Source organism: Aspergillus fischeri, genomic scaffold (assembly GCF_000149645.3).
Source record: "Aspergillus fischeri NRRL 181 1099437636249 genomic scaffold, whole genome shotgun sequence".
Taxonomy (NCBI): Eukaryota; Fungi; Ascomycota; class Eurotiomycetes; order Eurotiales; family Aspergillaceae; genus Aspergillus; species Aspergillus fischeri.
In genome coordinates, this window is record NW_001509770.1 from 3,917,057 (window position 1) to 3,944,382 (window position 27,326).

The window sequence follows — 27,326 nt, forward strand, 5'->3', positions numbered from 1 at the left end:
TTACAGCAGCATTCACTTGACAACCCAGGGGTCTCCCGTCTCCATATTAACTCACGTGGCAAGAACACGAAACTCATCAAGTTCGGACGAACAACTTCCCACGGTAGCCAGTTATATCAGCCTTGCTCGGTGAAGGTTGACAACCAAACTCACCCGCACTCTATCGATGCTCTTCAGTCGTTCATTTGTATGTCGTTGCTGTTTGCTAAGAAGAGTCCACCCGCACCATGACGGCGAAGAGGATGGATGAGTATTGTAGCAGCCCCTGTTCAGTTTCAAGCATAGTTTCTTCTTTTTTGCACTTGATGTTGCCATGGTACTGAGATATTAGGGGAGTAGAAAGACATAACAAGAGGATGGAGATAGATAAGATGAAGCTAGAACTTGATATGCATCGAACTTAGCTGAAATCTGTGATTCGTACCTCTGTCCAGACGTCTGACCGGAAAGCTGCGGAGGGATTCTGAACGAAAACGGTGTGTGTGTGTGAATCTCCGAAGGGTATGTTCGTTTCGCAAATGGTCAGTCGGCTCACAGTCGCCGCACCAATCATCATGCGATTCACTGCGCAGAATCGAAAATCTTGTCTGACTCCCGGATAGTCCCCACTACTACAGCAGCAGGGAGCTCTTCAAGCGTCGTTTCTCCTCGGCGGTCAGGAACAAATGCGTACCTTGACAATCTAGCCATCTTTTCCTCCGGACTGGTTTCATTATCAGAGTATACCAAGCGTGTCGGTTTGGACTTGTCCTTCTTCGACGGCTTCTCTTCAGTGGTTGCACCTGCACCAGCTGCAGCTTTGGCCGCGGCCTGGTCAGCTTCCTTCGCTGCCCCAGAGACAAGATCATGGACTGAAGATGATATCGATGCAGCTTCCGCTCCTGGTGCCCTTCCGCCATCCGGAACAGCAGTATACACTCCAGCATTCGGAAGGGGGTGGCCCATGTGTATTTGTTGCATTTGATATGCATTAACTGGCGGGGGTTGGAAAGCGGGGCGCTGTGGGAGGCTAGGTGCGGCCGGCAAGCTACCAGAACGTTGTGGGAATGCCGGAGCAGTTTGAGGGACCGTGTGTGACGGGGAAGCTTGTTGATGCGGTGGTATCGGAAAAGGAGGTGGCGTTGTCCCATAGGGTGGGGTAGCTTGCGGAGCAGTACCAACCGGATATGGCTGCGGAGTGTATCCAGTAGGTGTATGCTGCATAGGGTACTGTGCTTGTGCGCCTGGTGAGAAATTTGGATACACGGGGCTCGCCGCCTGGGGGAATGGAGAGCCGGTCCCTGCATAGGGTGCAGGATATGTAAATTGTGGGGTCGCGGCGGCTGCAGTCTGAGGAGAGTGAGCCTCCAAGAACGCAACGAGTTAGTGTCAGAATGCTGCAGGATGTATGAAATCGAAACAAGAAAACTTACATATCCAGCCGGAGCCTGTGTCTGCCCGGCACCCACAGGAGTCGCCTCTCCGCTGCTTCCTCCGGCGGCAATCTCCGCCTTTTTAGCCTTGTGCTCAGCTAAACGCTTCTTCAAGTCGGACACGTCTTCAAGTTTGGGTCTCTTCGCCGGTTGGCCGCCAGACCCCGCTCCTGGAGGTGGGTTCCCCGTCACGGCCTGCCGCTCCGCCTCTGCTTGCTGAAATTGAGCGATCACACGCTGGTTGTGAGATTGGATGACATCGTTGGGAACACCTTCCATGCCGAAGATTTCAACATCAAGACTCGAGCGATTGGGAAGCGCATTGTCGACGGCGGTAAGCTGTTCCTTGTGCACTTGGCTCATATGCACAGACAAGCCTGTTTGCAATCAGTGAGCGAAAATTATCATCAGAGCGCTATATGTGCTGTATTGACTCACCTCCTGCGGTGTTGAGCCTCCGGCTACATCTGTCGCATTTAAAATGCTTCGCCTTCTGATGCGATATAAGGATTTTGAGATCGTCAAAATCACGCTCACAGTAATAACACCACGGCCGAGCCAGAAGCTCTTCGAGTGTTGGGCCACGTCTCTTTTTACCCATTGTGAAAGATATATGCCAACAGTCTCAAGTTTCAACGAAACTGAAATTCGATATTTTCTGGTATTCGTTGTGTAGTGGAGATGTGGAGGAAGAGCACGATAGCGTCCACGCGTTGACTTAAGCTGAGATCTCACTGATCCGAAGTTGGAATCATTGAGTCACGTGAAGGCGCTGGTCTAGAATGTTGTTTTATCACGTGACTTTAGTTTGAACGGCCAGATGGGAAACGATGCATGTTCTAGGACTGGATAATGAATATGATACAAGTTCCATTCAGTAGCTGTCTAAATATGGACTGCTTACTATCACTTCATACTAATCCATTTACAGTTTTTGTATGTAGTGACTTTAACGACGAGCACATGGAACAATAACATTCATTAACTTGGCATTAAACAGAAAGATACCCTATGCAGAACAATGCCCTTTGCCCCCATCAGAGTCAAAATCAAGGTGCAGGTTGTTCCCAATACATTATTCGTACAGAGCCTAGCCTCCCGACCAGCGTGGCCAGTAGTACAAGAACTAGCAGATCAACAGCATGTACATGGTTCAACCAGATTCCTGGCACCTTCGCTCAAATATAACATGACGGACATTCAATGTGTTTTCGAAAGGAAATGCTGAACAATGACAGGTGCAGTTCACTGATCTGAGGTTCGCCATAAGAGTTGTAGATAATACAGAGAAAAAAAGTGCCGAACTGCAGATGTAGATGTTTTGCACAAACTCGTCTGTGTTGAAAGCTGTTTAAGAGGGGGATTAGACGGCACCAAACCCCTTCGACCCAATCACCCATCGTTTCTTTCCAATTGCAGGATTTATCCAGAAGGATCGAAGGTAAATCCATCATACAGCGAAGAGGAAGGGGTGGATTGGCTATCCGGGGCGCGGGACGAAGCACGAAGTAAAAGCGGCAGGGACCGACAAGAATATGCCTGCTCATGCGGGTCGCGCGGGACCTGGTGGCGGCAATCCAGCCGTCGACGCCCCGTATGGGCTGTAGTAACCTGGGTACGGGGTGCGGTAAGGCACCGGCGCAGGAGGCTGCTGAAACGGTCCCGGAGGACCTGGGGGAAACGATGCGACGCCTCGAGGGTCTATGGGCGCATATGGAGAAGCCATCGACCGGACTGTAGGCATAGGCGCCAGTCCGGGGGGACCAGTGGGCAGAGAAAGCGACACAGGCTGCACAGCTGGTGCGGGGGCAATGGGCCCGTCGACGTGCGAGCTCATAGGGCCGGGGGTGCGGGACTTAGGTTTCTTGATCACGGGTTTTTGGGCCTCTGCGGCCTTCCTAGAGGCTTCTGCCGCGCGATCCGCCGCAACCTGGGACTTGGATCGCTTGGGTTTACGGATTCGGCCCTCCCGGTTGAACCGGGCCCAGTGGTTGAGCATGGCCTCCGTGCGCCGGGGGTTCTTGGCATTAGCGATCTTTTCTCGTCGAGCCAGCTCAGCTGGGTCCAGGGATTCATTGCCTTCCGCGCTTCTCGCTGGAGTGACTGCGGGAGAGACAGTCGCTTGGGCTCCATTACGCGCCGGCTCGATTGGCGCCAGTTGAGACAACGTCCCGGAGGAGTTGGATGGAGGCCGGGCCTGCAACGGTACAGGATGCGGCACTGAGGCCACGACTTTGGTCTCCCGGCCGCGTCCTCGAGCTGGAGCTGCGTTCGCCGCGGGCTGTGGAGTTTCCGAAACGGCCCGAGAAGGAGCGCGCGCGGCACCTCGTCCACGGCCTCGACCTCGTCCGCGACCGGCGCCCCGGGTAGCAGCAGTTGTAGGAGCAGGAGAAGTGGGGGCAGAGGGAACGGGTGTATTATCTTGTGTTTGCTCCACCTCGAGTGCCGTACGGCGTTGGCGAGTTCGCCGCTTCGCTGGTGGCACAGAGTCTTCTTGATCCTCAGCGGGCACAGGCGTCCCGAAGAAAGCGTCATCCGTTTCAATTTCTTGGCTAGCTGCTTCCAATTCCGCCGCTTTACGCCGGCGCGTGTTCTTTGCGACGGTTGATTGGGCTGGTGGTTTCGGTAACATTGGCACGTACGGAATGCCAAATTTGTGGATTATCGGCCATCCATCAGGGTTGGGGTCACCCTTGGCTCTGATTTTGGCGGTCTGAGCGGCAGTCGGCATGAAGCCACCCTGATCGAAGGGGTCCTGGACGCCGCCCGGAGCTTTGGGGTCATACTTATAACCGTACAGCATTGCTTCCCTTTGACTCTCGAAAACAGTGGGGTCCTCTAACTTCCTCGGGTCCGCACTAGGCTTGCTTTGCTGTCGAGTTGCAAGCCTATAGAGCTTGTCAATGGCGAGATATTCATCTTGCCATGTCTTCAAAGTGAGATGTACATTCTCAGTGATCGCGTAGAGCTCGTCAACAGAGCGATACTCTGGATCACGGAGCTGGGATAAGATGTTCTCAAGAGGTGTAATTTCGAGAAATTCTCCCTTCGCGACTTTTGACTTTTTGTAGGGATTGAAGCGCTCTGGTAAGTCAGATGCATCGCGCTTCGTGCCACGCTTGGGATTACGAAATACTGTATCCCAGGTGTTTTCGATGTCGTCGACTCTGTCCTCAAAGTCCTCCGAGAACTCGGAGACGTCGTTGATATTCCAAAGTTTATAAACACGCTGCTCAATGATAGAAGTCTGTCCACGTGAGAAACCATCAGGTCGAATGGGAGTGGAAAGACCAGATATCGCTTCGTCGAGCTCGCCGTCAGGGCCGGCGTCATATGTTCGGACTACTTCGCTCTCTTCAGCGTCACCTGTGTCTTCAGCTTCGACATCGTCAACTCCAGATGCTCCAGCATCTTCAGTGAGCTCGCGATCGGTGTGAAGTTGCCCATTCGGGGTATGTTCCTTTGCGGCACTAAGAGAGTATCTCTTGGCACTGTGCGGGTGTGCGGCAGCAATGTGCTCTTTGAGAGTAAAAGAATCATCGTTTGGTGACTTAGAGGTATTGAAATATTCCCCACACAAGTAGCATTTGGACTTATGGGTCAATGAAGAAGGCGATTGAGATGTTTGGGTTGATGTCGAGTGAGCAGAGAGTGGCTCGGAGAATTGTCGGCGAAGAGACGAGGCCTGGCTGGCCATGTCCGAGGTATGGTCGACAGGAGCCATACCTGCTCGGTGAAGAATACTCCAGAGGAATGAACAAATCTGAAGTAGATAGGTATGGCAGTTTGATGAAAACTGAGAAACAGAAAATTGAATTCTTTTCCCAAATTCGGTATCTAAACATTCAATGTCAGTCAAATGCACTCCGAAAAGGAAAAAGTTCGCTTGGGAAATGCCAAGACGCCAACAGTACTTCGGGACTGCTGTGCGATCCAGGGAGCCGCCACAGTATGAAGGTAAGAAGAGAAGACGGGTGCAAATGTGTTATGAGAAGCAGAATAAACAACTTGGGAGTCGATCTGGAAATTAATGGTTTGAGATCTTGGAGAACTGCTGAAATGAGAGGATGGGGCATTGCAGGCTCTGACGGATAAATCATGAAGAGTGGTGTGGAACACACGACAGCCACATACATACCTTAAGAACGCAGAAACAGTCCGTCAGAACAATTCAGATTAATAGAGATTATTCTGAATAAATTATTCGAGCGCAGATTCAGCAGACCAAGGAGTCTCAACAGCGATGGACTGCTTTGACGAAAGGGCTGTCTTGTTGCGAGTGTCTGACAGGGATAATAGGTAGGAAGTACGTAGATAGTTCAGCAACAGTGGAGGCCAAAGTAAGCGCAGAAGGCAGTTTGCAAGGCACGCTTAATCTGGAGAAATAATTGAATGTGAATGATAATGTGCAGGTTCGAAGATATTAAATATTGCGGAAGATTGTGGTGTTTTTCAAGAAACTGCTCATGGAAGCTGGCATCCAGTGTGGTAGTAGGAGATTTTACTATGGTGTTCGATGTAAAGAAAAGAAAGGAGAAGGGATGGAAAAAAGGGTAGAGGAAAAGAAAAGCTAGCAGCACTGGACACCATACATCAGTTAATGAATAGTCCGAAAGTACTCGGAAACTTGGGGAAGGGGATATGTAGCAGATGACGGGCATGTAGTAGTGAATCCAAGAAGAGTCTGTCTGTAGAGCCCGGAAAGAAGGTGTTGTTATCCCAAAGTAAAGTAGGTAGGTATTTTGGCTCTGTACCTGCTTTACCATACATAAGGCCCACTTTATCCGCAAAAGTGTGCCACTGGGCCAATCCGGAAGTGAACGGCCAGACGCTTGGGTCGATCTGATAGCCAATGGTTAGCATTTAAGCTGGTGTACTTTCAGTAGTCGATTCTTGTATTACATTACCATACAATAGTACCTTACCATGCTAGATCCCCAAGTAGAGGGCACCTACCTGGGTACCGTAGTAGACCCTATGTACCACTCTGCCTGTGTTGAATGCAAATTATGCTCCGATAAAATTAAGATCTAGATAACTTGAGCAGGTAACACAGACTCTAAATTCATGTTTGGTTTAGGTTTGATATTCAGATTATTGATGTTGTCCCAATATTCCTTCCTGTACCTTTCATGTTTGGGTCGAATCTACCTAAGGCATAGAGTCGGTATTTTTGTCCGTACTGAGCTGTACTGTCTGTTGCTTGACATCATTTGCCTCTGGCCTTGATAATACCGTTCCTAGACGAGGAACCTCCTAAGGTACCGTAGAGAAGATAGCATAGAGACTAAGGGACTATTTTCAGGTTGGGGGAATAAGCGTGGATCTATGTCGTATATCACAATTGTCGTCCATGTTCCCAGGTTAGTTTATTACTATATAAATAAATCATTCTACGCCATGACTACAGTCCGCTCATCATTAGCTTATATTGCTTTATTCGACGTCTAGAAACAATGAAGAGAACGGGTTGTGGTAGAAATGCTCCGATTGTTTGGCGAGATGGCCCATCTATGGTTAGTTTCAGACAAACACATCGCGATCAGCCTATGACACATACTTTCAACCTATCCTCTGAGACATTACACTAAGTAGCAACTCATATATTGCATCAGCATTCTTGATAGAAAGCTCGGTATACATCTCAGCGGCCTGGGCTATATAGGATTTGTAACAGGCGCGGGAAGATGATGCAGACTCTATTCAACTGACAAATTACGTGTCACTTCAGATGAATATCTCCTCGCCCGCCTTTTCAGGCAGTAAGGGATTGTTGGAGCCCAAAAAGCATAACCAAGAGCTCAGGGGTGTAGTATACTGCAAGTGGATGGGCGATATTTTGGAGCACTCTGAGTGGATGCAAAAAGCATATTTGACACTTAAGGGTTCTTCTCCCCAACATTCAAGGCGACAAGAAATCGGCTGACACAATTGTACGCTGCCACTGTTGTCGTTATCTCGACAATCTCCCTCTCATTGAAAAATCCCTTCAGCTCCTGGAACACCTCATCGGGAACAGTGACTGTCTTTGTCATGGCGTCCGTGTACTTCAGAACAGCTCCTTCAGCCGGACTCAGGGCCTTTCCTTCAATTTCCAGTGAAATATCTGCATGATTATCACGAACTACACGCATCCCCTCGTCACTAAGTCCACCTTCTTCCAATAAAGGTGCGTGCTGTTCCCATTCAAACCAGGCTCCGTTCAGAACAGCCACACGGCAAATGATAAGTTCCTTGATTATCGTGGACAAGGTAGTTTTTGTTCGTATTGCCCCAATGAATGAATTCCATCCATCTGCCACAGGATACGAGTGCAGAAGTGCGCGATCAAGTGGTAAGAGGCCCCCAGGGGCACGTCTGGCTTCGACACGAGCAAGGATCTCGGCCTCTTCGGGAGTGCTAGTAGGGGGAGGGTCAGAGACGTATGGAAGACGCATGGTGAGATTGTCGATTTCAAGAACGTGGCTAGGCTTCAATAGAACACAACTCGGGCAGCAAGTGACTTCAATCCCCTTTCGAAAGTCTATGTTGTACTCAGTGAGTCAGCATATAACAAATCCGATGCGGTAGACCTACCTCAGGGATGAAATGAAAAGATATGAATGCAATTGGTTTTGCACAACCTTCAACTTCCAAGACCTGGACCCTTTCCTTGACATACACTCAATATTCAGCGAGTTCGCGCGGTCTGAATATGGGGAACCACGCTATTTAAGTATCGGATGACCCCACAGATCAATTCTTTGGAAGGGGCCCCGCCGCGGGGAATGATGCGATTGTATTATTGCACATAGTAAGTACCCTGGGCCAAGCCGCAAATTGTCGCAGAGCAATCGACTGTCTTGAGTGGAGCTCCGTGTACAAGGTAAGAGCGGGAGCGTCTGACTCAGAGCTGTTGTTCTATAGTCTCTAGCTGCCACATTGGATACACCATTTTGATCGCTTCAGGCAGGTTGACTCGTCGGGAATCCTCCGGCGCGGCCTACGGATGCTGAAGTTTTCTCACGCCGAGAGCTGTGACACGAAACATGGATAACGAGCTCAGAATTTCCAGAAGCTTTCTTTTTTAAGACTTTCGAGTCAGATTATCTGCTGGCCGGATTTTCTAACCCACATGCCCCATTCCCATCGGTGGTGGCTGACTTTCGCAAGACATTGCGAAGTGGATTCGCGCCTTTTCGTACGGCATAGAGGCTTAACAGCCAAGATCCATTGACCTAGTATAACGAAGGTAAAGAGGCGGCCTTCAGGTGGAATGAGACAGGCTGTTAAAAAGTGTGACCAATCCGAGAGTTTATTTGAGACGCGAGATGAAGTATATATTTAAAGAGTCTACGGATCTTAAAGATGTGTTCAGTAAACAGTATCGTTCAGAATGTAGATTTTTGGTCGCCTAATGAACCTCAGACAGTGGTTCATCATCGCCCGACCATTATTACTGTAGTCTCAAATCAGAAGGTTGCAGTTGACAACAGAAAGAGGCATAAAAATTTCATAGTTCGTATTACTTAGGTCGAGTTGCTCTAGACAACACGCTAACGCTCCTTGGCGCAGGTCATCAAGTTCCCCACCGCCCTAACATTAATGCCCCCCCATAAGCTCCGACCACTCTTCTCCTGATAGCTATCTCGGCATTCTCACGTTCCAGATAAACACAAATCACAAGGACAATGCCTCCAAAAGGCGCGAAGCCTACGAGCGATGAGCTCCTCGCCCAGTTCGACGATCTCGGCATCGACTCGACGACAGAGAAGCAACCATCGAAGCCGACAGCTGCATCCACTACCGCACAGTCCGAAGAAGATATCCTGGCTGAGCTGGATAATCTAGCTTCGCAGCGCCCAAGCAGTGGGCCCGGTACTCCACGACTGTCAACGAACGAGCCTAGACCAGCCACCAAATCACCCAAGCCAGCAGCAGTAGCTACACCTCGATCTAGCGAAGACAAATCGGCCCCTCGTAAGTCTGGGGAGAATGTTCGGTCAGCCCCTACTGGAAACAAGCCAACAACTACACAACCGTCAGAGCAAGAGAAGCCAAAGGCGCAGGAGGCACACGCCAGCGGAGGTGGAGGATGGTGGGGAGGTATTTTTGCAACGGCCACTGCTGCTATGAAGCAAGCCGAAGCTGCAGTCAAGGAGATTCAGCAGAATGAGGAGGCCCAGAAGTGGGCGCAGCAAGTGCGAGGGAATGTTGGAGTTCTCAGAGACCTAGGTGAGTGGACAGCGTTAGTTTTCTTCATTTGATTCGTGCTAATAATACTCTCTAGGTGGCGAGCTCAAGAACAAGGCCCTGCCTACATTTACATCTCTGCTTCACACCATTGCGCCTCCAATTTCCTCTCATGAACGGCTCCAAATACATGTCACTCACGATATCTCCGGATACCCCGCTATCGACCCTATCGTTTACTCCGTTTTTTCGCGCGTAATGGCACAGGTCGAAGGCGGAGACCTCCTCGTCATCCAACGCGGTCAAGAATCCGCCCCGAAACGCGGACTTGACCTTGGAACCTCATTCTCCACCGCAGGCTGGCAAGATGGCCCATGGTGGCGCACTGTCACACCTGGAACTCCCCGCAGTATCGCGGCCGTCCGAGGCACCGTGGAGGCCACCAAGCTTGCTCGGGCAAGTGCAGAATCATATGCTACCGAGTATTTTGCCTCGAGGGGCGGGGTTGAAGCAGCTGCGAAACAAGCAACTCAAGACTTGAGCGAATCCAACCCGGTCCGAAGCAGCGACATTTTCCTAGCTATCCAAGCCATCAGTCAAACTTCGTCAACGGAACTTTTCCAGGCTGGCCCGGCGACGGAGATGGCGTCCCCTCCTGGGGTGGTTGACGTTCCCGAGGCGACGGAAGAGGAGGTCGCATTCGCCCTTTACCTCCATGACCCCATCCATGGCATTGCTTTCCATACTATCTCCCAGACCATTCCCCAAAAATGGATCGATTGGCTGGATGCCGAGGCTCCGGCTATCGCAGATCCCAGCGCCGAGGACGCGAAGGTACCACGCACGACCATCCCTGAGGATATTGCTGAGATTGTTGCCAGCGGAGGTGTCGATCCCCGCGAATGGGTGGCAGAATGGCTTGAAGAATCCTTGGCATTGGCTGTAGGAGTTGTTGCACAGCGTTACGTGGCTCGGAGAATGGGTGTTGGTGAAGGGGGTTCCGGTAAGGGCAAGATGCGAGCTGAACAGGCGTCGGTCGTAGAGAGTGGTGCAGGAGAAGCTGCAAGAGCGCTCTAGTTGAGCGTCCGCTGTTTCGATTCATATTATTAATATGCCGCTTCGCAGTTCATGTGTGATTCAATATGTCTATATCATTATCCGCTATACCAAGTCCTCGCAATTAAACCCCGCTTGATATTCATGAGCAGAGCCGCTTTGCAGCACGCTTCCCGGGGTTGGAGACATTCTCATCCAGTGTAGCTATTTGTCAAGATTTATTCTAGCTTGGTTCAGTTGACTATGAACCTAGCTCTCCATATACTGTCTACCAGTCTCAACTCCATACTTACCCAAGTGAGCCGGCGATAAATATCATCATACATCTGGATATCCGTGCTTTGAGTACACGAGAACTGAGAGCTCAAACACCCATTCTTGGAAAAAGTATCCCTCAGAAGACGATGGGTTACACCGGTACGCATGCTCGGCTCATACAAGCACCTGTATCCTGAACCCTCTCAATGGCGGAAGCAGGCACTCCGAGCAGTCTGATACACCACAGGAGCCGTGCGAGGTGCAACCGCACAAGGTATTTCGAAGTGCGGCAGAAGGAAAAATCGAGGATTGTAGCAGTATAAGAGCAAGGAGTTAGCATCCAACTCCCTCAAAAGGTATTCGTTGAGGGTTACCCATAAATCTCGGTGCTTAAAACAGAATACGAACATACTTATTTCTTCTAACAACATCGATTCACTGTATGGCAGTCGTTCAGACAATTTCTTCGTGGTATCAGCGGTTTGCCTTAGCCGCTGAGTTGTATGTTCCTGAATCGAATTAGTATACGGACTTTAGAGATGGCTAGGTACTCTCTCAACTTGACATTTATGATCATTCCCCAGAGCGCAGTCAATTTAACGCTTGGGCGTTAATGTGAACGGTGCCTGTTGCTTTCAGTACACTTATGTGGCCCTTTAAGACACTCTTGTAGCAGAAGACAATGTAAGCTACCCTATGCGTTAGAACCAGTACAGTGTACAATCTACTAGCTATTATGTAGCTCGAGGTCTGTATCCCATATAGGGAGATATTCAGAAGGAAGGAACGGCATCATATTTTAGTGCCTGAGGCAGGATATCTGGGATCAAAGAGCACTCTATTCCTTGAGTCGTTTTTACTTCTGATATTCTATTTTCCAAGGGACCAGCCTCTTTTGATCCAGTAAATGCTACCCAGCCCTTGAAGAGAATTTTATAAGAGAATGGAAAAGAAGAGGCAGGAACCTGTTGTGTTCTATTCACAGTCATACATCTGATGTGGGCACGACGACTGAATATCGCGCTTGACTCTTCCACTTCGACCAGCCACCAATTCGAAGACAGAAACACATCGCTGCGGTAGAGTTTGTAGAGTATCACTGGCTATCCTACCATGGATGAGAATAGAATCAGGGAGTATCGTTGCTGGACAGGGCATGACTCTTCGACCGGGACAGCTATCATTGTATATCCGGACCTTCCTGAAACGTCAAGACTGCGAGACTTGTAGAATCAGTTAGAAGTATTCATTTTCTGTAAATATTCACTATGAACCACATATTAACGCTGCTCTGAGTCACCGAGCCAGAGAATCAGGGGTTTCTGCCTGGAGGGAACCTGATTTTCCAGTACATCCGCATCATAGTGAATGAATTCAGTGAATACCTTCCAGACTGTAAGCGAGCCAGCCACTGCACCTCGACTATTTATACCTTTCTTCTCCCCTTTTTCCTCCTTCTCTTCTTCTTCTTCTTTTCTTCTTCCTCACAGGCGCAAGCCTATTACAAGTCCACCTCTGCTGAGTTTGTCCTTGTTGCCATCATCGGCCTTTCCTTCTTGAATGTGTTGCTATGAAGACTTGTTGTTTCCCAGCAGTCCCTGCAGCGTCAGTTGTAAACTGCAGCCGCTGGAGACGTCCACTGGTGGGACAAAGTCATACGGCACTGCTCGAAGAAAAGGGCAAGTTCGTCTCTCGAGAATGTGTTGCTATGGAGGCTTGTGCTATCCCGGCAATCAGTCTGGCCCAGCTGTACTTGCAACCATTTAAACGGAGACGTCCAATGGTGGGATACAGCCATACGGCACTGCTCGAGGAGAAATCTGGGTACAGGTAAGCATCTTCCCACTCATGTCTTCGTTCTCAGTTTTCTTCTCTCGTCTTGCTAACATCGACAGTCACTCGGGCAATCCGACTAAGACTTTACCATTCCCGATGCTTCGTCTTCTTTGACCTGCCAGTGAGCTTTCCTTTTGTGTTTTCAAGTCGCTCTTGCGATGACTCTCCTTGCTGACTTGTTCTCTCTCATCTTCAGGACAGAGTGTGGCCCTCCTAACGGGGGTATAGCCTATAGGGGTAACACCCAGAGTCTAACCTACTCATCAATACAGCAAGCAAACCGCCTTTGGATTCCGACACAGCACAGCAAACCACCTTTGGATTCCGCCGAGTTCTGGATACTAATTGGAGCAGCTGAGGGGTTCTGGGGGTCAAACTTACAAACCTGTGGGAACTGAGGGCTCTTCAAAATCCTACCTGGCCAGTAGGTGCCTGTTCATCTGGGTCCTCGAGGAACCGATGGCAGGCCTCCAGCGACGAGCTCGCACCTCACCGTGGTGCTGGAGTCTAGTAGCCATCCTGGCGAAGCTAAGACGAGCTCACCTTGTATTTACTTCTTCGCTTAGGTAGCTGTTGTATTGTAGGTAGTTGCAATGAGAACATCTTCTTACTTCTTGTGGATGTTTATACAAGGTAACGTTTGACTACATGCAGCGTAGTTGCGTAGATCGAGTATTTGTTAATGTACAGCTTTCGCAGACTAACAGACGAGTATTCGACACAGTCACTCCTGCCTTGTGCTGAGTACCGCTGGTCGAAGCAAGTAAGCGAGAAACAAGGTAGGTTAACCATCGGATTTCTTTAATGTCGAGGTCTAGGAGGGACCAACGTCTACTAATTCTTCAGCAGGATTCAGCAAAACCTCAAGTCGTGATAATGCAAAAAAAAAAGAACCTTTGTGGGTATCTATCTATCTATCATCTAACTTTTCATGTTCATGAGTCAATCAGTCATCAAGCTCCAAGGGTCCATCCAGGCCGGAAACATGCGAGAAGTTTGCGGTAAGGGGAGTAACACTGTATTCGACAGTCAGCTTCCTGCAAACGAGATGTACCATCCAATGGACGGAAGATGATAGAGGATGCAAACCTAGTACTTCCATTCAGAACCGTATGCGCATCAGTTCCCTCCTCGCTTGCCTGCAGAGCTTTCTTCATCTCAGATAATTCCGCCGACCAAGCGAAATTGCGTTTCTTGAGGTGCGAGCCGCCGAACCCATTCACGGCTTTTGTGGCCGTGCCATTACACAGTTTCGCGCCATTCTCGTCTGAGTGGTTCGATTTTCCGTTCGTCAAGCCCGGCGCGGAATGACCGTTGGCGTGCGTCACTTCGGCGTACAGACAGCCTTTCGACCAGTAGTAGGGTAGAGTGCGAGTATAGCGGACTGGTCTAGTTTCCACGTCCGCGCGCATCGGCACGTTCAGATTGTACAGCTCGACACGCTCGTCCCAGTTCTGGTACAGATGGTTGACGACGCGCACGGCAAGCCGGGCCGCGGCGCGGATGACCTCGATTGGCTGCTCGTCCTTGCTGCCGAAGGAGATGGCAATACCGCGCTTCCCGCAGATAGCGGCTTCCAGGGCGCCACCGACGGTCCCCGAGGAGAGGTTGTAGATCGTTGAGGCGTTGCGGCCGTGGTTAGGGCCCGAGATCACAAGGTCGATGGGGCCTCGGTCGGCGAAGAGGTTGAACAGGCCTAGTTGGGTGCAGCTGGCGGGTGTACCATTGGTGATGACGACCCATTCGCGATTCGACTCGTTCTCGTCGGGGGTCTCGTACGCCTCGTCCCATGTTCCGTCTTCCCGGAAGGCGTCTGGTGGCACATATGTCGCTTCTAGCGCGGCTTCGATGATGTGTGCTTTGCCGATCCAAGACCGAGATCTCGCTGGGATTGCGACGGAGACTTGGTGGCCGGCGGCCTGGAGGGCATCGACGAATGGGCGGATGTATGGAGACAGGCGCCGCGAGGGCGGACCGTCGTCATTGACAACCTGGGATAAGGATCACATGAGTATTTTGTTTCTTTTCTTTTGGAGACTCGACAATCTCCATGCGCCAATGGGTATTGAGCGCAAGGTGATACAGAAAAAGAGCAAGGTAACTTACCAATATATGCATGCTGATTGCCAATAGTACCTTGAGCGCTGAAAGATCCTACGGAGCAGTTGCCCTTGATCCAGTTTGCTGAGACGGCGTCCTTTTGGCTGGGATGTGATGCGGAGAAGTGTTGAACGACCCCCCACGGGCAGAGATGATGGTTATCTTTTCTACGGCACCTCCCACTTGACACTGGAGGAGATAGTATTTATAAGAGACATTGCGCTCGATAAGAATCGCCCTGGAGAGCCTTCTCAACCTATCCGACTACCGAAAACATACCGGGGAACCTCCAATGTGGTTACGGTGAAGCTGTTTTGCTCTGCGGGGGTCCGGGAAGTTGTGCCTAGGAGAACCTCATAACCAATCTCGGTCATTTTTGTAACGAAAGAATGTCGTATGTACTATACTTTAGTTGTCGTTAGTATTTGGGTGATATCAACGGCTCGCAGTAAGGTAACATACTGTACGGAACATGACATGACGCAACCTCATGGCAACCAAAAAGAGGCTGCGGTGAAGACGGACAAATTGCAGTGCAGAGGAATTTTGTTTCCTTCGGATACTCCGCTACATATTATTGGTAAAAGAAAAGAAATGGTCAGCTGCTCGTGTTCAAGACTCGAAAGTGAAGTTTTGTCTGACTCAAGTCGATCATGAAGTTGTCACCCTTGAAGGATCGATAGAGGCAAGGACGGTCATATTATTGAATGCAGATATATAGTTCTTGTGCACTAACTAATAGAAGACTGATGGGTCTTTATGCACATCCAGGATCTCCGGTCTACACAAATAGTTACTGTGAAAGTAGAGTTCAAGAGACAGCGTCGCATCTGGATCCATGTATGGAGTAGAGTCAAAAGGCAATTCTGCAGAGGGTCATCATTATCACAGCCTTGTTCTTGGATGCTTCCCATTAAATAGGTAGTATGGAAGAGCTTGTGGACAGGTGCTACATGATGGAAAATACTATCATTAATAATACACTTCCAGAAGATGCATAAGCATGGTTCAAATCAACTCAACCACGAACCAGACATACCAGAGCCAGGAGCTAAATCTGCACCAGAGACAAAAAAGCAAGAGGGAATGGCTATCGGGCAACCCTTTTCCGTATCAGGTTTTGATGAGATGATTATGTCGCGTAATCCCGCTCCATCCGTGAGAGTATCAGACTTGGAACGAAGGAAGATTGGATCTTAGGTTTGTGCCTCAGTGCGCCCTGGATTTTGACACACTGGTACGTAATAATGCCCCTCAGCAAGTTCACCCATAGTTTAATTGATTATTTGGGTTTCGCCGACCGTGCAGAGGAGAGCCATTGAGGAAGGAAAACCAAAATAAGACGAAGAAATACCTGCAACGCCGAGAGATTGGCGAATGACCATCACCGCTTGAGGCGAGTCTGCCGGGCAAATTGACCATCTGCACAGAGTTCATCCACCTCGTGCCCGCCCAGGTCCTCAACCCTCCTGTCCTTCAGTGGTCCAATCCCTCCGCCCCCTTGACTTTTTCAAGACAAGGCAGATAGAATAATAATAGTCAGCCTTCTTACGCAGCATTGATCCGTCTTTCCGTACTCGACGTAGGAGTCATCCTGGACGTCGGAGGTTTCCAGAATCGCTGCCGGCTGACTTGGGCCGTAAAACGAGGATTAAAACGAGTCGTTGTAACCCCTCTTCCTTCTCATGCAAAGTAGCGACGCTCCATCCTGTATCCCCTTTATACCAGTGACACGCTGCCACAGAACCAGATACAACAGGCCATCCAAATAATTCATTTTCCCCTGTTCTGGGCCAATGCTAGCTTATCAAAGCACGCCATCGTATTATTAGTGAGCCTGTCCCGCTGCAAGCTTCACATCGGAGGCCGATCGCCGCAAAATCTTTGGTGGGGAACACTATCAATTCAACCAACCCAGTCCAACACACTGACTGTATCACATTTCTGTCCTCACCACCAGACCATTCTTATTCTTATTAGTATTGTCATCAATCCCTGCTCTCGCTCTTCAGTCGCTCTTATATCATCGTCTCGACTGTCTCCGTTTGGTCTCCAGGCGATCTGGAGATACTCCGCTCCATCCTCATCTCCCTTCGCGCTTACTTGCACCAGTGGGAAGAGTCAAGTCTTCCCGCTTCGTCAATTGCGACCTGACAATCTTTGACGGATAGAAAGTCACATCCCTCTTGAGTTACTGTTAACTCGAGAGGTCATCGACTGTTTCCCTTCCTCCACTTCGGTTTCGTATATCCCCTGTATGGACTGCGGGACTGCGGGCGCAGCTGCGGGCATTGACCCCAAAATACTCGACAATTGGCAATCCGATACCGCTTTTTCGATCGCTTCGTGGGAACACGCCGGCTACGACCAGCAATTCGAGTGGGATACCAGTCCAGACTCGAATCAGGATGAAGCAGACGTCGTGGATCTAGGTGTTCTACATGGTTCACTGGCCAACGATCAGCCCAGCGCGTCCGTCTTTGGGCATAATTCCGACCCCAGGTTAGCGCAAAGTCTCCTATCCAGTCTGCGATGGTCGCAATAGAAGTAGCTGACGGATCTTTGAAATTCTTGCAGCAACCCAGGTCTCACCTCGCCCGAGAAGTTCAGCGTCGCGGATGCCGCGATCGAAGGCACCATCAGCGGGACCGTGAGCCCCAGAACTTTGCCCTCCTCGACTGATGATAACTTTCACGTCGATGAGACATGGCCGCAATTCCAGCTCATCAACTCCATGGCGGCTGGACTGCCCGTGGACGCCCCTATGCCCTATTCTTACGCGAAAGACCCGACCTCTAACAACACAGTGATCGTCGACGATGGAGGAGAGCTATCCAACGGACAAGGGTTTTCGGAGGTTCACCCGGAGCAGTACCTGACATTCCAGAATCTTTCTCAAGCGTTTCAATTCGCCGCTGATCCCTGGGCCGAGCCGCCTGTCAATCTCAATTCGAATACGTCGGCGCAAGCACCCATCTCCGTTCCTCAGATGGGCCCACAGGTACAAACCCAGATTATCAATCAGCCTCGCAGCTTCCAGGGCTCTTTGCGCCCGCTCGAATCGCGCTGGCTTGAAGGCCTCGAATCCCAACTACCTACGAACCTAACTTCGCCTGCCTCATTAACGACAAGTTGTCAAGACCACCCCTTACCTAAAGATGAAAGAAGAGTTCAGGATGCATTTCAGTACAAGTCAGAGAGCTCTTCCGTTTCTGGTGATCTTTCAGGAGTTTACGACTGCTCCTACTCGGGCTTGAGTGATGATGTGCCGGCGTTTGCAGAACGACAGCTGGAAGACGATGGTGCTTGGAAGGATGAGCAGAAGGAGGAGTCTTCGTCTGCGACCTCGCAGCCGCTGCAGGGTGCCACTGCATTCGTAGTCAGCGAAAACCCCCAAGAGTCTTTCTTCATGACTGCTCCTAGCAGATCGAGGGCTTCGTCGACCGCCGCGCAACGAGCCTCTGGCCGGCCTCAGGCACTCGCTTTGCAATCAGTGGCTACCGTCAGAAAGCGCAAGCAGCGTACCTCGAACGTTAGCATTGACCAGAATTTGCCGAAACCACTGCAGATTGTCCAAGAGGACGGCCAAGGCGGTTCCATTGCCTCCGCTGATTTTGTGTCTCCGCCTCGTGGAGCACGCCGCAAGGGGCCTTTGAGCATGGTTGGCAGGGCCAATGCTGGATTGCGGAGGAAGAATAAGGATACTTGTGTTCAGTGCCGCTTGAACAAGCGGAAGGTTGGTTTACCTGCGTTGGGCTTGTTTTGGTCTCGTAATCACAGAAAGCTGATGATTGTAGTGTGATGGAAGCTCTCCATGCGACGCTTGTCGGCCTACCCTGCACGAGCAGCCATGTGCGCGTGCTTGTTTTGCGAACATTGTCGAATATGGAACATGCAATTATATCTGTACGTAGTCGACCCTTTGATTGTAACGGACACTTGACTAACAACAATTAGCTCAACGAGCTGTCAATCACCCAACCGTGGACCGCTCTAGTCGGGTCCGGATTGAAATCCCATCCAAATTCGACTTGAATGACCTTTTGGCGTTCCTGAGCGAGCGGCAAGGACGGTTCAACATCCGTGCCAGCCAAGCATGGGGATCACTGTACGTTTTGGACTTGGCAGAGACGTACAAGTTCTTGAAATCATTGAGCGAGTACAATGGTAACTCACGATCCACCTTTCTCGAATTCATCGACCGTCGGATTGTGGAGTCGAAAGACAAGTCCAAGAATTGGCTGAGTTGTGTCAGAGATTGCGATCCGATGAACAATATCTACGTAAGTGCTAAGCCATTCTTATCCTTGTATCCTTGACTGACTTCAATTCTAGTCTCTACTCTCACAATGGAACAACATGCCTAGTCGTGCCAGCTATAGCTTCGTTCCACTGCAAGGTGGAGGCCAAGAAAGGCCCATGGACATCCACAACCCCGAAGATCAACGCGAGATTCTGCTAGCGGCGCAGCTGTCGCGGATTGTCTGCCGCATGCTGGAGGTTGAAGGGTTCCGCAAGCTTGAACGGGACTTTTACAACATCAAGTGGAAACAGATCTCTCAAGAGACACACCTGCGTTTCCTGAGTCAACTCGGACATATCCTTCTGTCTCTCCGGTGGCGAGTGTCCTGGTGGAAGCGCCTCGGAGACGGCGGCCGCGAACCCGACCCCTCGAAGCAGCATTATGAGGATCGAGTCGAGCTGCTTTGCCGAATTCTCTATGTCTACTACACCTGTGTGCAGGCTAAGCTTCCTTCGTGGTCGACCGCCGATGTACCCAAGGGCGTCTGGTCCACTTACGCTGATTCGGAAAATGCGGTGTGGGACGACTTCCCCCTGGATCCTAGCGAAGACGGATTCAAGAACTGGATGGAACGAGGCCGCGAACTCATTGAGCAAGCAGGTGTTCCGAACCGCGTCTCGAAGATCTAGGGTCGATTCACCAGAGACTAAGAAAACAAACCCTCGCTTGAAAAAGATTGTTGATGGATTGGAACCGGAGTTTTGATAACGATACCCATGAAGCGTTTTTAATTTCTGTCTTTGCCTCTCTGCGAGTGATGATTCTGTCATTTTTGTACATATTGTTTTTCACACAAGTTCATGATATATATCTATCTATATATATATATAGAATACTGATGATAATCCTCCACCTGTTTACCTACATAGTCATCACCAGTAGACAGGGTATCTATACTTCATTAATCGTATCACTAAGTATCACTATCTGAATCGATCGATCGAATCGACCACAATTCAATTCTTCTTCCCCCCCTTTTCCTTCCCCTTCTCCTTCTCCGCCTTCTTATCTTTCTTTCCCCCAGCAAGCAACTCAAGATGTCCCGCCCTCTGCGCCAAACTCCTCTCCGTCTTCGCCGTCAACCCAGCCGTAAGCTTCTACTAGCTGTCAGCCGGCACCACCCCTCAAACATCTGTCCATAGTGATAGCCACAACGAACCTTCGTAATCTTCTGCTGCTTAATCAGCGTTGCCTTCTTGGGCGCAATCTGTCGCGGTCCTCGCTTGGGAGCTAGTGCTGTGGGCCTTATCTCTCAATATCATCAGTAAGCTGCGTTGTGGTTGTGGTTGTGGGTGGTTGACGATCACGTACCGCTTTGCCGTGCTCGGCTTGGTTTTCTTTAGGGGGCCTTGCGCCATTTTTCTTTCCGGTTCCTGGAGATGGAACTGGGATTGTGGTGATGTTGGAGGTGGATGTGTACTGCCAGCAGCACGGATCTTGAGATTGGAAAGAGAGGTTTTTTTGAGATCGTGGAACGAGACGATGTGATGGTGCTCCGGTGCATGGGCTGGAGAAAATTGCTTATCGGGTTATCTATCACGTGATTGGTGATAGTGGTGTTTTGGGTGGGTGCGGAGGACTCTGTACTATGGGTTTAGGTCGCGAATGCGGATATTGAGATCTTAGGTATTTCCTGAGACTACTAGTACTAAGACAGATTTTCAGATTCTGTGTGACTTGTCACGCATGTGGGATTGGAATGGTGTACGATGGCAGAAGTCGTATCAGCGTGGAGATGACCACTGAGTTTTAGATCTAGTGGAGGCGAGAGGTGACCCAGTCTATGCGCTCAATTTTACCATATCTCATTAGGATCCTGTCTAACAATATCCGCGCCGACTCGCATTACAATGGCAGGCTCAAATACAAAGAAAAGACGAAGAGTATATTCCAGGCTATGCTGAAACAAACGAAGTAAAAGCGAAAGCTCAGCACCTCTGAGTCAAGAATTATTATGTCCACCGAAGAATTTACAGGTCATGAACGGAGTTTGACCCCAAGAGGGCAGAAACTTAAAAAGCGAGCACGGCGAGAACACCAGCGGCAACAGCACCGACGCTGACAGCGGTGCGGTCGGCAGCACCAGTGAAGAGGCTAGGAGTCGGGCTCGTGCCAGAGGGGCCGCTAGGGCTGTGGGACTTGCTGATCATAGTGCTGCTGGGGTGGGCAGAAGGAGTAGGCGAGCCAGAGGGGATGGAAGGAGCGCCGGTGGGAACGATGACGGGGATCGAGGTGGGCTTGGCAGTAGACTCCGGGCACCAAGTGGTCGTCTCGGTGGTGATGAGGGTGACATCGGAGCCAGCGGGAGCAGAAGCAGCGGGGGTTTCGACCACGGGAGCGGCAGGGGTGGTCGGGGTCGCGCTGGCAGCAGGAGTGTCGGCAGCCGCCTCGGGGTTGGAGATGCCGAACTGGGTCGACCACTGGTACTGACCAGTACCCTCGACGACAAGCAGGAGACCGTAGTGGGTGACATCGTTCTCGAGGTCGGTGCTGGGAGTCCAGGAGTACGAGCCCGTGTTGGGGATCGACTCAACAATGGTAGAGAGGGGGACGACGTTGGTGCTGGGGCCGCGCAGGAGGACCAGAGAGACGGGGCCCTGAGTGGTGGGATCCCACGTAATGGTGTAGGGCTTGCCGACAGGAACCTGCTCGTTCAGACCGGGCTTCAGGATGGCATTGCCCTGAGGAGACTTGGAGTAGTCGGGCTGGGTGTAGGCGGAAGCCATGGCCACAAGGGCAGAGAGAGCAACGGTGGCGAAACGCATTTTTGTATTGGATTTCTTCTTCCTTGAGGATAAGGCGAATAGGCTAGGCAAAAAGAGCGACTGGTTCAAGAATCTCGTAAGATTTGAAATGAATGACTGGGGTCAAAAGAGCGGCTGCTGTCGTAGGTAATAAACGACGCGAAGAGGTTTGGACGGAGAGAGAGTGAAGGAGAAGAAGAGAAGAAGGGCAAGGGAGACAAGGATTCAAATTAGAATTGAAGAGCAGTAGGCTAGCATCATTTCGAGCTAAGCCTGAGATTGTTTTTTTCCCTTGAAGGATCGAAGGATGATGAGAGGGGCCCTTGGCCCTCGCATTCAGTCATTCACCCTAGCTAGTAGCCAGTAAATAGCCTCAGCCCAGTTCAACGGAACATTATTAGGCATCATGAGCGGATCTGCGGGTCATACCACGGATGTGGGTCGAATGAGCATGCCAATGTCGAATATGTGTCACAACATACTCCATAAAAATAATGGCTTTTAAGGGGAATCAAAACTCTCCAGCTCCTCCTGTCCTGGTCCTGGGCAACCAGTGGAATGATGGACACTCGGCAGGAATGGGAAAATGAGACCCTGACAAATAGGGCGGGAAGAAATCCTCGTAACCCCCTCTGAGCCGTTTGACTGGCGGAACTAAAGATGAGATGTTTTAGTTCAATTGTTAGCTTGTGTAGGCCTCGAGGGTCACTGATCCTTAAGGATTGTGAGTCCCGGTCTCCAAGCAAATTGCATTTTTGTCATCAATCATAGCCATTGACCATCATGTTGATTGATATCCTTTCTTCAAGGTCTCTCACAATTTTGTCCATGTTTTCTGGATGGTGAACACTGTTATTTTGGATAATATCGACAGAAAGAAAGATCAGCATGGTCATTGTGATCGGTGGGATAAGTGTAGAGACTCAGAGTCAACGGTGCCACACTGAACTGTAATTTGGATTTAGTATCAACATGACCCACCCTCTCGTGGGGGATAGGGAACGCCGGCAGAGAATCGGTTCTACAAATAGGCACTCCATACTGTGTACGGAGTAGATTGATAATGCTCACTGTAGGATATTGCCATGGTTCAGCCCTTCAAGAGTACGGACGATGGAGCAGTACGGGAAGCTGTATACGCATCAAAAGGCCGAGTGTCAGGAGCCTATGTTGAAAACATCCGATGAATCGATGATGAAGAACGTGTCAATTTCCAATTTTTACTCCGTACCCCGTAAGAGAGGTACAATCTTCCGACGGACAGTCAGTACTTCGTACTCCGTATGTACACTCCTTTTCCACAACTTGTCAACCCCTCAACATCATCTTGACTCCTGTACTCCGTAGATACTCGCTTAGATACTCCTTAGATACCTTGTCTCAATATCTCCTACTTCACCAAAACTTCGGATATCATCCGATTTGCCCCCGTACAAAAGGATCTAGCTTAATCCTTCGCTGACTGGGTGACGATGCTGACGAGTGCCTGGCTTCTAGGTGTGTCTAAAACACTAAATTGCAGAAAGTAAATGAGACATACGCCACAAGGCTGCAGGACTAAACAAAAAATACACTTTAAGAGACCTTGAGCGAGACAGGCAGAGGTCAAAAAATAATCAAAATAGAGAGGTAGGGACTATTAAAACCCCCTGGATTCTGGCCAATAGTTTATGGGAAATGAGCCTCCACCATGCTCTGTTGTACGGAGGATAAACAAACGGAAGATTCCACGAGCTGGAGTTCGCATCTACGACAGTGGATTTAGAGCCTGATTGTCCAACGCTGGTAGAAATGGACAACTCATTTGATAAACAATAACAGTTCAATTCCGGCCGATCCAACGATGATCATTCCGATGAAGTCATCCCATGTTCGTCCCTGAACGAGGATGGTCGCGGGTTCCCGGTCGCTCCTTTCTTGTTTTTGACATGCCGGTGGAGCATCCGGAGTCGAGCGCCACTACCTCTACGGAGTAGAAATCTAGAAATCGCGCATGACGAGTCGATCTGAGGCGGAACAGCGTATATCCACCGTGCCGGCCATTATTGGTCCATCACAGTCAAGCTGAAAAGGGCGTGTTCAAGGTACAAAACAAGGCTCAGATAAACCCCTGCAACTCGTCTTACCTGCAAGTGAAGAACCTTCTTCTTATGTCTGTACAACCTAGATAGCCACATCCCCTCCAATCATGCTGGCTGCTGCCCAGGTGTCCTGCAAGAAGGAAATAATCCCAGTTGGCGCCGGTCCAAGCGCAGGATGTCAGCGTGTCCCTTTCATCCCGGGCTGGCCCCTTAAACAGAGTGCTGCACTGGCCCAATCACGGAGTGGAGATAGGCGATGGGGCCTGAACTACATACATGGAGCATTGCAGACTACAGTCTGCATCTCACCTGCGAGAAAATGATGCATTTAGAAGTGATACATAAACCGTTGAATACATAGGAATATGCCGACCGTGTCTTGTGCCTTATGCCTTTGAATGGCTTACGCTGTACACTGTTCAGCCCCACGATTCCGTCGAGGGAGCGCTGCTATGGATGTTCGAGGCACTGGATCTGAATCCTTCACGACTAAGAGAAAGTTGTCCTGATTCAAAGTGTGTCAGGAAATGAGATGATTCTGGCTCCAGTCTCCTCTGCTGTATCCCCGTATTCATACCCTCGAACGTTTCGAACAGATCGACTTGAGGCTCAACTTGACGCGAAACAAGAAATTTACTGCAATCCAGCTCTGTTTCAACAGTCTAAAACAGAGGGGAATCAAAGTATGCTTTATTATCACGGACTGCGCAAGATGCTAGAACATGAGAATTACTACCGGATATATAGAGTCGGCTAGCAGAAAATTGTGTCATGGTCATCAATGAAGTTGGGAATATCTCAGGGTTCACGATACCCGTCCATGTATGATAGAAATGACAAGAAGCAATCATTGCGTCCAGGTGACTGTCTTGGTTTGCAACCACTCATCATAGGCCGCAGTGCCGCCACCGAAGCGACCAAAGCCACTGCTCTTCCATCCACCATGGGGTAAGGTGGGCTCGTCATGGACAGTCAGGGAATTGATATGGACGGCACTAAATGGTGCAGCGATGTCAGCAACTTTACTATGTTTTTTACAGGGCCTCCAAAGCTAACTGCAAAAGCTGATACTTCAAGGGGAAAAATGACTTACCCAGCCTCGATCTGCTTGGCCACACGAAGACCTCGGAACAAGTTGTCAGTGAAGACTGCCGATGTAAGGCCATATTCTGTGTCGTTGGCCAGCGCAATAGCATCTTCCTCAGTATCCACTACAAGGAGGGATACTGTCGGACCGAATGATTCTATGGAGTAGAGGTCCATATCCTTGGTGACGTTGTCCACAATCACGGGCCGTAGGCTGTGACCAGATGACTCCGTGGCGTTTGCGTCGCCGAAGAGGACGCTGGCGCCCTTGGAGAGCGCATCAGCAACGAGCGCCTTATTCTTCTTGACAGCTGCCGAGGCTACCAGCACCGGTGCTGGCGCAGCTTTTCCGAAGAGCTTTTCTGCATTCTCAGCCAGCAGCTGACGGAATTTGTCTGCGATCGCGCGCTGTACGACAATGCGCTCCGTGGACATGCAGATCTGACCGGACTGGTTCTAGGTCAGCCTTCTGAACGCATCCCAGGGCGTCAGCGAACCAATACTCACATGCATAAATGATCCAAGAGCGCAGCAGAATGCAGCCTTCTCCAGGTTCGCGTCGTCTAAAACAATAGCCGACGCCTTGCCTCCCAACTCAAGGAGCACGGGCTTGGTATACTTCCCAGCGGTCGCAGCGATGATAGAGCCAACTTGAGTGCTTCCGGTGAAGTTCACCTTGCGCACGGCAGGATGGGCAATTAGAGCAGTGGTCACCTCGGCCGCATCAGCAGTTGTGTGGTACAGGACATTCAAGCATCCGGCGGGAAGACCAGCTTCCCGGAAAATGTCGCCAATTGCCCAGAAACATTTGGGAGACAGCTCCGAGCCTTTGAGGATGGTGGTGTTACCGGCAGCTAGCGGAAGCGCAACAGCACGAACTCCAAGAATGAATGGAGCGTTCCTGCCAAAATCAAATGGTCAATATCTATGCGAAGGCGATGTCACAAAAGCAGACTCGAAATAGGGTATCTTACCAAGGTGCAATTCCCAAGACCACCCCATACGGCTCCTTGAATACCATTGCGCACTCACCGTCCTGAGTGACAGAGGGTACCGAGCCCTCAATCGACGGGATTCTAGCAGCAAAGTCCTTGAGGAATCCAGCTCCCAAAAGACACGTCTTCTCCGCGAACATCCTCCCGGCTCCCGTCTCCTCCATCTGATATTTAATCAACTCTTCACTTCTAGCGATCATGATATCGGCGGCTTTCATAAGGACGTCTCTGCGGTCGTAGGGCTTCATCCTGCTCCACGCAGGGAAAGCAGCCTTCGCGGCTGCTACGGCACGGTTGGCATGGTCGACCGAGGCGGCGGCGCATTGATGCAGCACTTCCCCGGTAGCGGGCGCATGGACATCGAAAACATTCTCCGTCACGACGGACTCGTTATTGATGATGAGGGGGATGACGCCAGAATCGGCTTTAGCAACGTTTGCGGCCATATTGATGATCTCCTTCGGAAGGGGTATCCAACGCTGAAATGGTAACAAGAGAGAACTACAAAATATTTATCGAGGAGTATGTACAAGGCAAAAAGGAAGGACTCGACGAGGAAGAAAAGGGAGCGTGTTGTGGAAGCTGGCCCTCTTGAACACGGGAGTGTCTCTCGGGAATTGTACCCTACGGAGACGATTTTCTCCAACAGGTAGCAGGTTGCTCCAATGGGAGAGACGAGAGCTCAAGGTTGGTTCGGTAGTGAGGTGGGGGAACAGAAACCGACACCGCTCGTCCATTAGGACTTCAGACTAAAACCAAAATAATGATGATCATGTTGGAATTGGGAAACCTCTAGCAGTAGCTGAGGGGTAGATATCTATCTGTCTTCCACCCCGCGGAGTCTAGCCGAGGGCGAGTAGCCCAGCTTGGCAGCACTACGCTATAAATGAAGCATTGAACCATTATCACCATTGCCATAGATACGTGAGAGCCCACCATGAAGCCCATTAAACAGAATACAAATATATACCTTTCTATATGAAGCCATTCACTGTTGGTCAGTTGCAGATGTGTGCGGAGTCCAAGGTGCTGGAGGGGTCGTAGGTAGTGGCGACGCAGATGCTCCTATCTGATTGGCGAGGGCGATGCGCGAGCAGCTGGCAGAATTGCCTTGAAAATTTGCCGGACCTGCATCAGCGATCATTAAGGTGTGTTGCACATGCAGTAGTGAGGATCATAAGAAATCTCATTGGACAAAAAAAGCAGTCTTTAGTTCTTTACCTGTGGTTTCTGCAAGTTCTAAGCGCTTCGAGAAGACAGATACCAATATCAGACTAATATCT

General features: G+C 50.2%; 9 protein-coding genes across 9 annotated transcripts, besides 2 other annotated features; 2 read left to right on the top strand and 7 right to left on the bottom strand.

Moving 5' to 3' along the window:
- Window positions 1–561: 561 nt before the first annotated feature.
- On the bottom strand, window positions 562–2,013 carry NFIA_020960 (putative C2H2 finger domain protein; the record flags this gene model as incomplete). The annotated part of the gene is made up of 3 exons (XM_001265284.1): window positions 562–1,344; window positions 1,413–1,789; window positions 1,851–2,013. The coding sequence occupies 3 exons, from the start codon at window positions 2,011–2,013 to the stop codon at window positions 562–564; spliced, it is 1,323 nt and encodes a 440-aa protein (XP_001265285.1).
- Window positions 2,014–2,955: 942 nt separating this feature from the next.
- Window positions 2,956–5,136, bottom strand: NFIA_020970 (uncharacterized protein; the record flags this gene model as incomplete). The annotated part of the gene is made up of 1 exon (XM_001265285.1): window positions 2,956–5,136. The coding sequence occupies one exon, from the start codon at window positions 5,134–5,136 to the stop codon at window positions 2,956–2,958; it is 2,181 nt and encodes a 726-aa protein (XP_001265286.1).
- Window positions 5,137–7,291: 2,155 nt separating this feature from the next.
- Window positions 7,292–7,849, bottom strand: NFIA_020980 (carboxymuconolactone decarboxylase family protein; the record flags this gene model as incomplete). Its single annotated transcript, XM_001265286.1, has 1 exon — window positions 7,292–7,849. One exon carries the CDS (start codon window positions 7,847–7,849, stop codon window positions 7,292–7,294), a length of 558 nt encoding a protein of 185 aa, XP_001265287.1.
- Window positions 7,850–9,082: 1,233 nt separating this feature from the next.
- NFIA_020990 (DUF5427 domain-containing protein MTC1) lies at window positions 9,083–10,661 on the top strand (the record flags this gene model as incomplete). Its single annotated transcript, XM_001265287.1, has 2 exons — window positions 9,083–9,626; window positions 9,682–10,661. 2 exons carry the CDS (start codon window positions 9,083–9,085, stop codon window positions 10,659–10,661), a joined length of 1,524 nt encoding a protein of 507 aa, XP_001265288.1.
- A 2,341-nt stretch (window positions 10,662–13,002) lies between these two features.
- Window positions 13,003–13,060: a microsatellite.
- A 620-nt stretch (window positions 13,061–13,680) lies between these two features.
- NFIA_021000 (5'/3'-nucleotidase SurE) lies at window positions 13,681–14,852 on the bottom strand (the record flags this gene model as incomplete). Its single annotated transcript, XM_001265288.1, has 3 exons — window positions 13,681–13,750; window positions 13,824–14,725; window positions 14,841–14,852. The coding sequence occupies 3 exons, from the start codon at window positions 14,850–14,852 to the stop codon at window positions 13,681–13,683; spliced, it is 984 nt and encodes a 327-aa protein (XP_001265289.1).
- A 2,239-nt stretch (window positions 14,853–17,091) lies between these two features.
- On the top strand, window positions 17,092–19,766 carry NFIA_021010 (uncharacterized protein; the record flags this gene model as incomplete). Its single annotated transcript, XM_001265289.1, has 5 exons — window positions 17,092–17,336; window positions 17,412–18,570; window positions 18,632–18,740; window positions 18,792–19,117; window positions 19,170–19,766. 5 exons carry the CDS (start codon window positions 17,092–17,094, stop codon window positions 19,764–19,766), a joined length of 2,436 nt encoding a protein of 811 aa, XP_001265290.1.
- A 327-nt stretch (window positions 19,767–20,093) lies between these two features.
- NFIA_021020 (DUF2462 domain-containing protein) lies at window positions 20,094–20,495 on the bottom strand (the record flags this gene model as incomplete). The annotated part of the gene is made up of 3 exons (XM_001265290.1): window positions 20,094–20,234; window positions 20,297–20,381; window positions 20,449–20,495. The coding sequence occupies 3 exons, from the start codon at window positions 20,493–20,495 to the stop codon at window positions 20,094–20,096; spliced, it is 273 nt and encodes a 90-aa protein (XP_001265291.1).
- A 654-nt stretch (window positions 20,496–21,149) lies between these two features.
- On the bottom strand, window positions 21,150–21,902 carry NFIA_021030 (GPI anchored serine-threonine rich protein; the record flags this gene model as incomplete). Its single annotated transcript, XM_001265291.1, has 1 exon — window positions 21,150–21,902. One exon carries the CDS (start codon window positions 21,900–21,902, stop codon window positions 21,150–21,152), a length of 753 nt encoding a protein of 250 aa, XP_001265292.1.
- Window positions 21,903–23,218: 1,316 nt separating this feature from the next.
- Window positions 23,219–23,254: a microsatellite.
- Window positions 23,255–24,809: 1,555 nt separating this feature from the next.
- On the bottom strand, window positions 24,810–26,489 carry NFIA_021040 (aldehyde dehydrogenase; the record flags this gene model as incomplete). The annotated part of the gene is made up of 4 exons (XM_001265292.1): window positions 24,810–24,957; window positions 25,056–25,498; window positions 25,556–25,949; window positions 26,023–26,489. The coding sequence occupies 4 exons, from the start codon at window positions 26,487–26,489 to the stop codon at window positions 24,810–24,812; spliced, it is 1,452 nt and encodes a 483-aa protein (XP_001265293.1).
- Window positions 26,490–27,326: the final 837 nt, after the last annotated feature.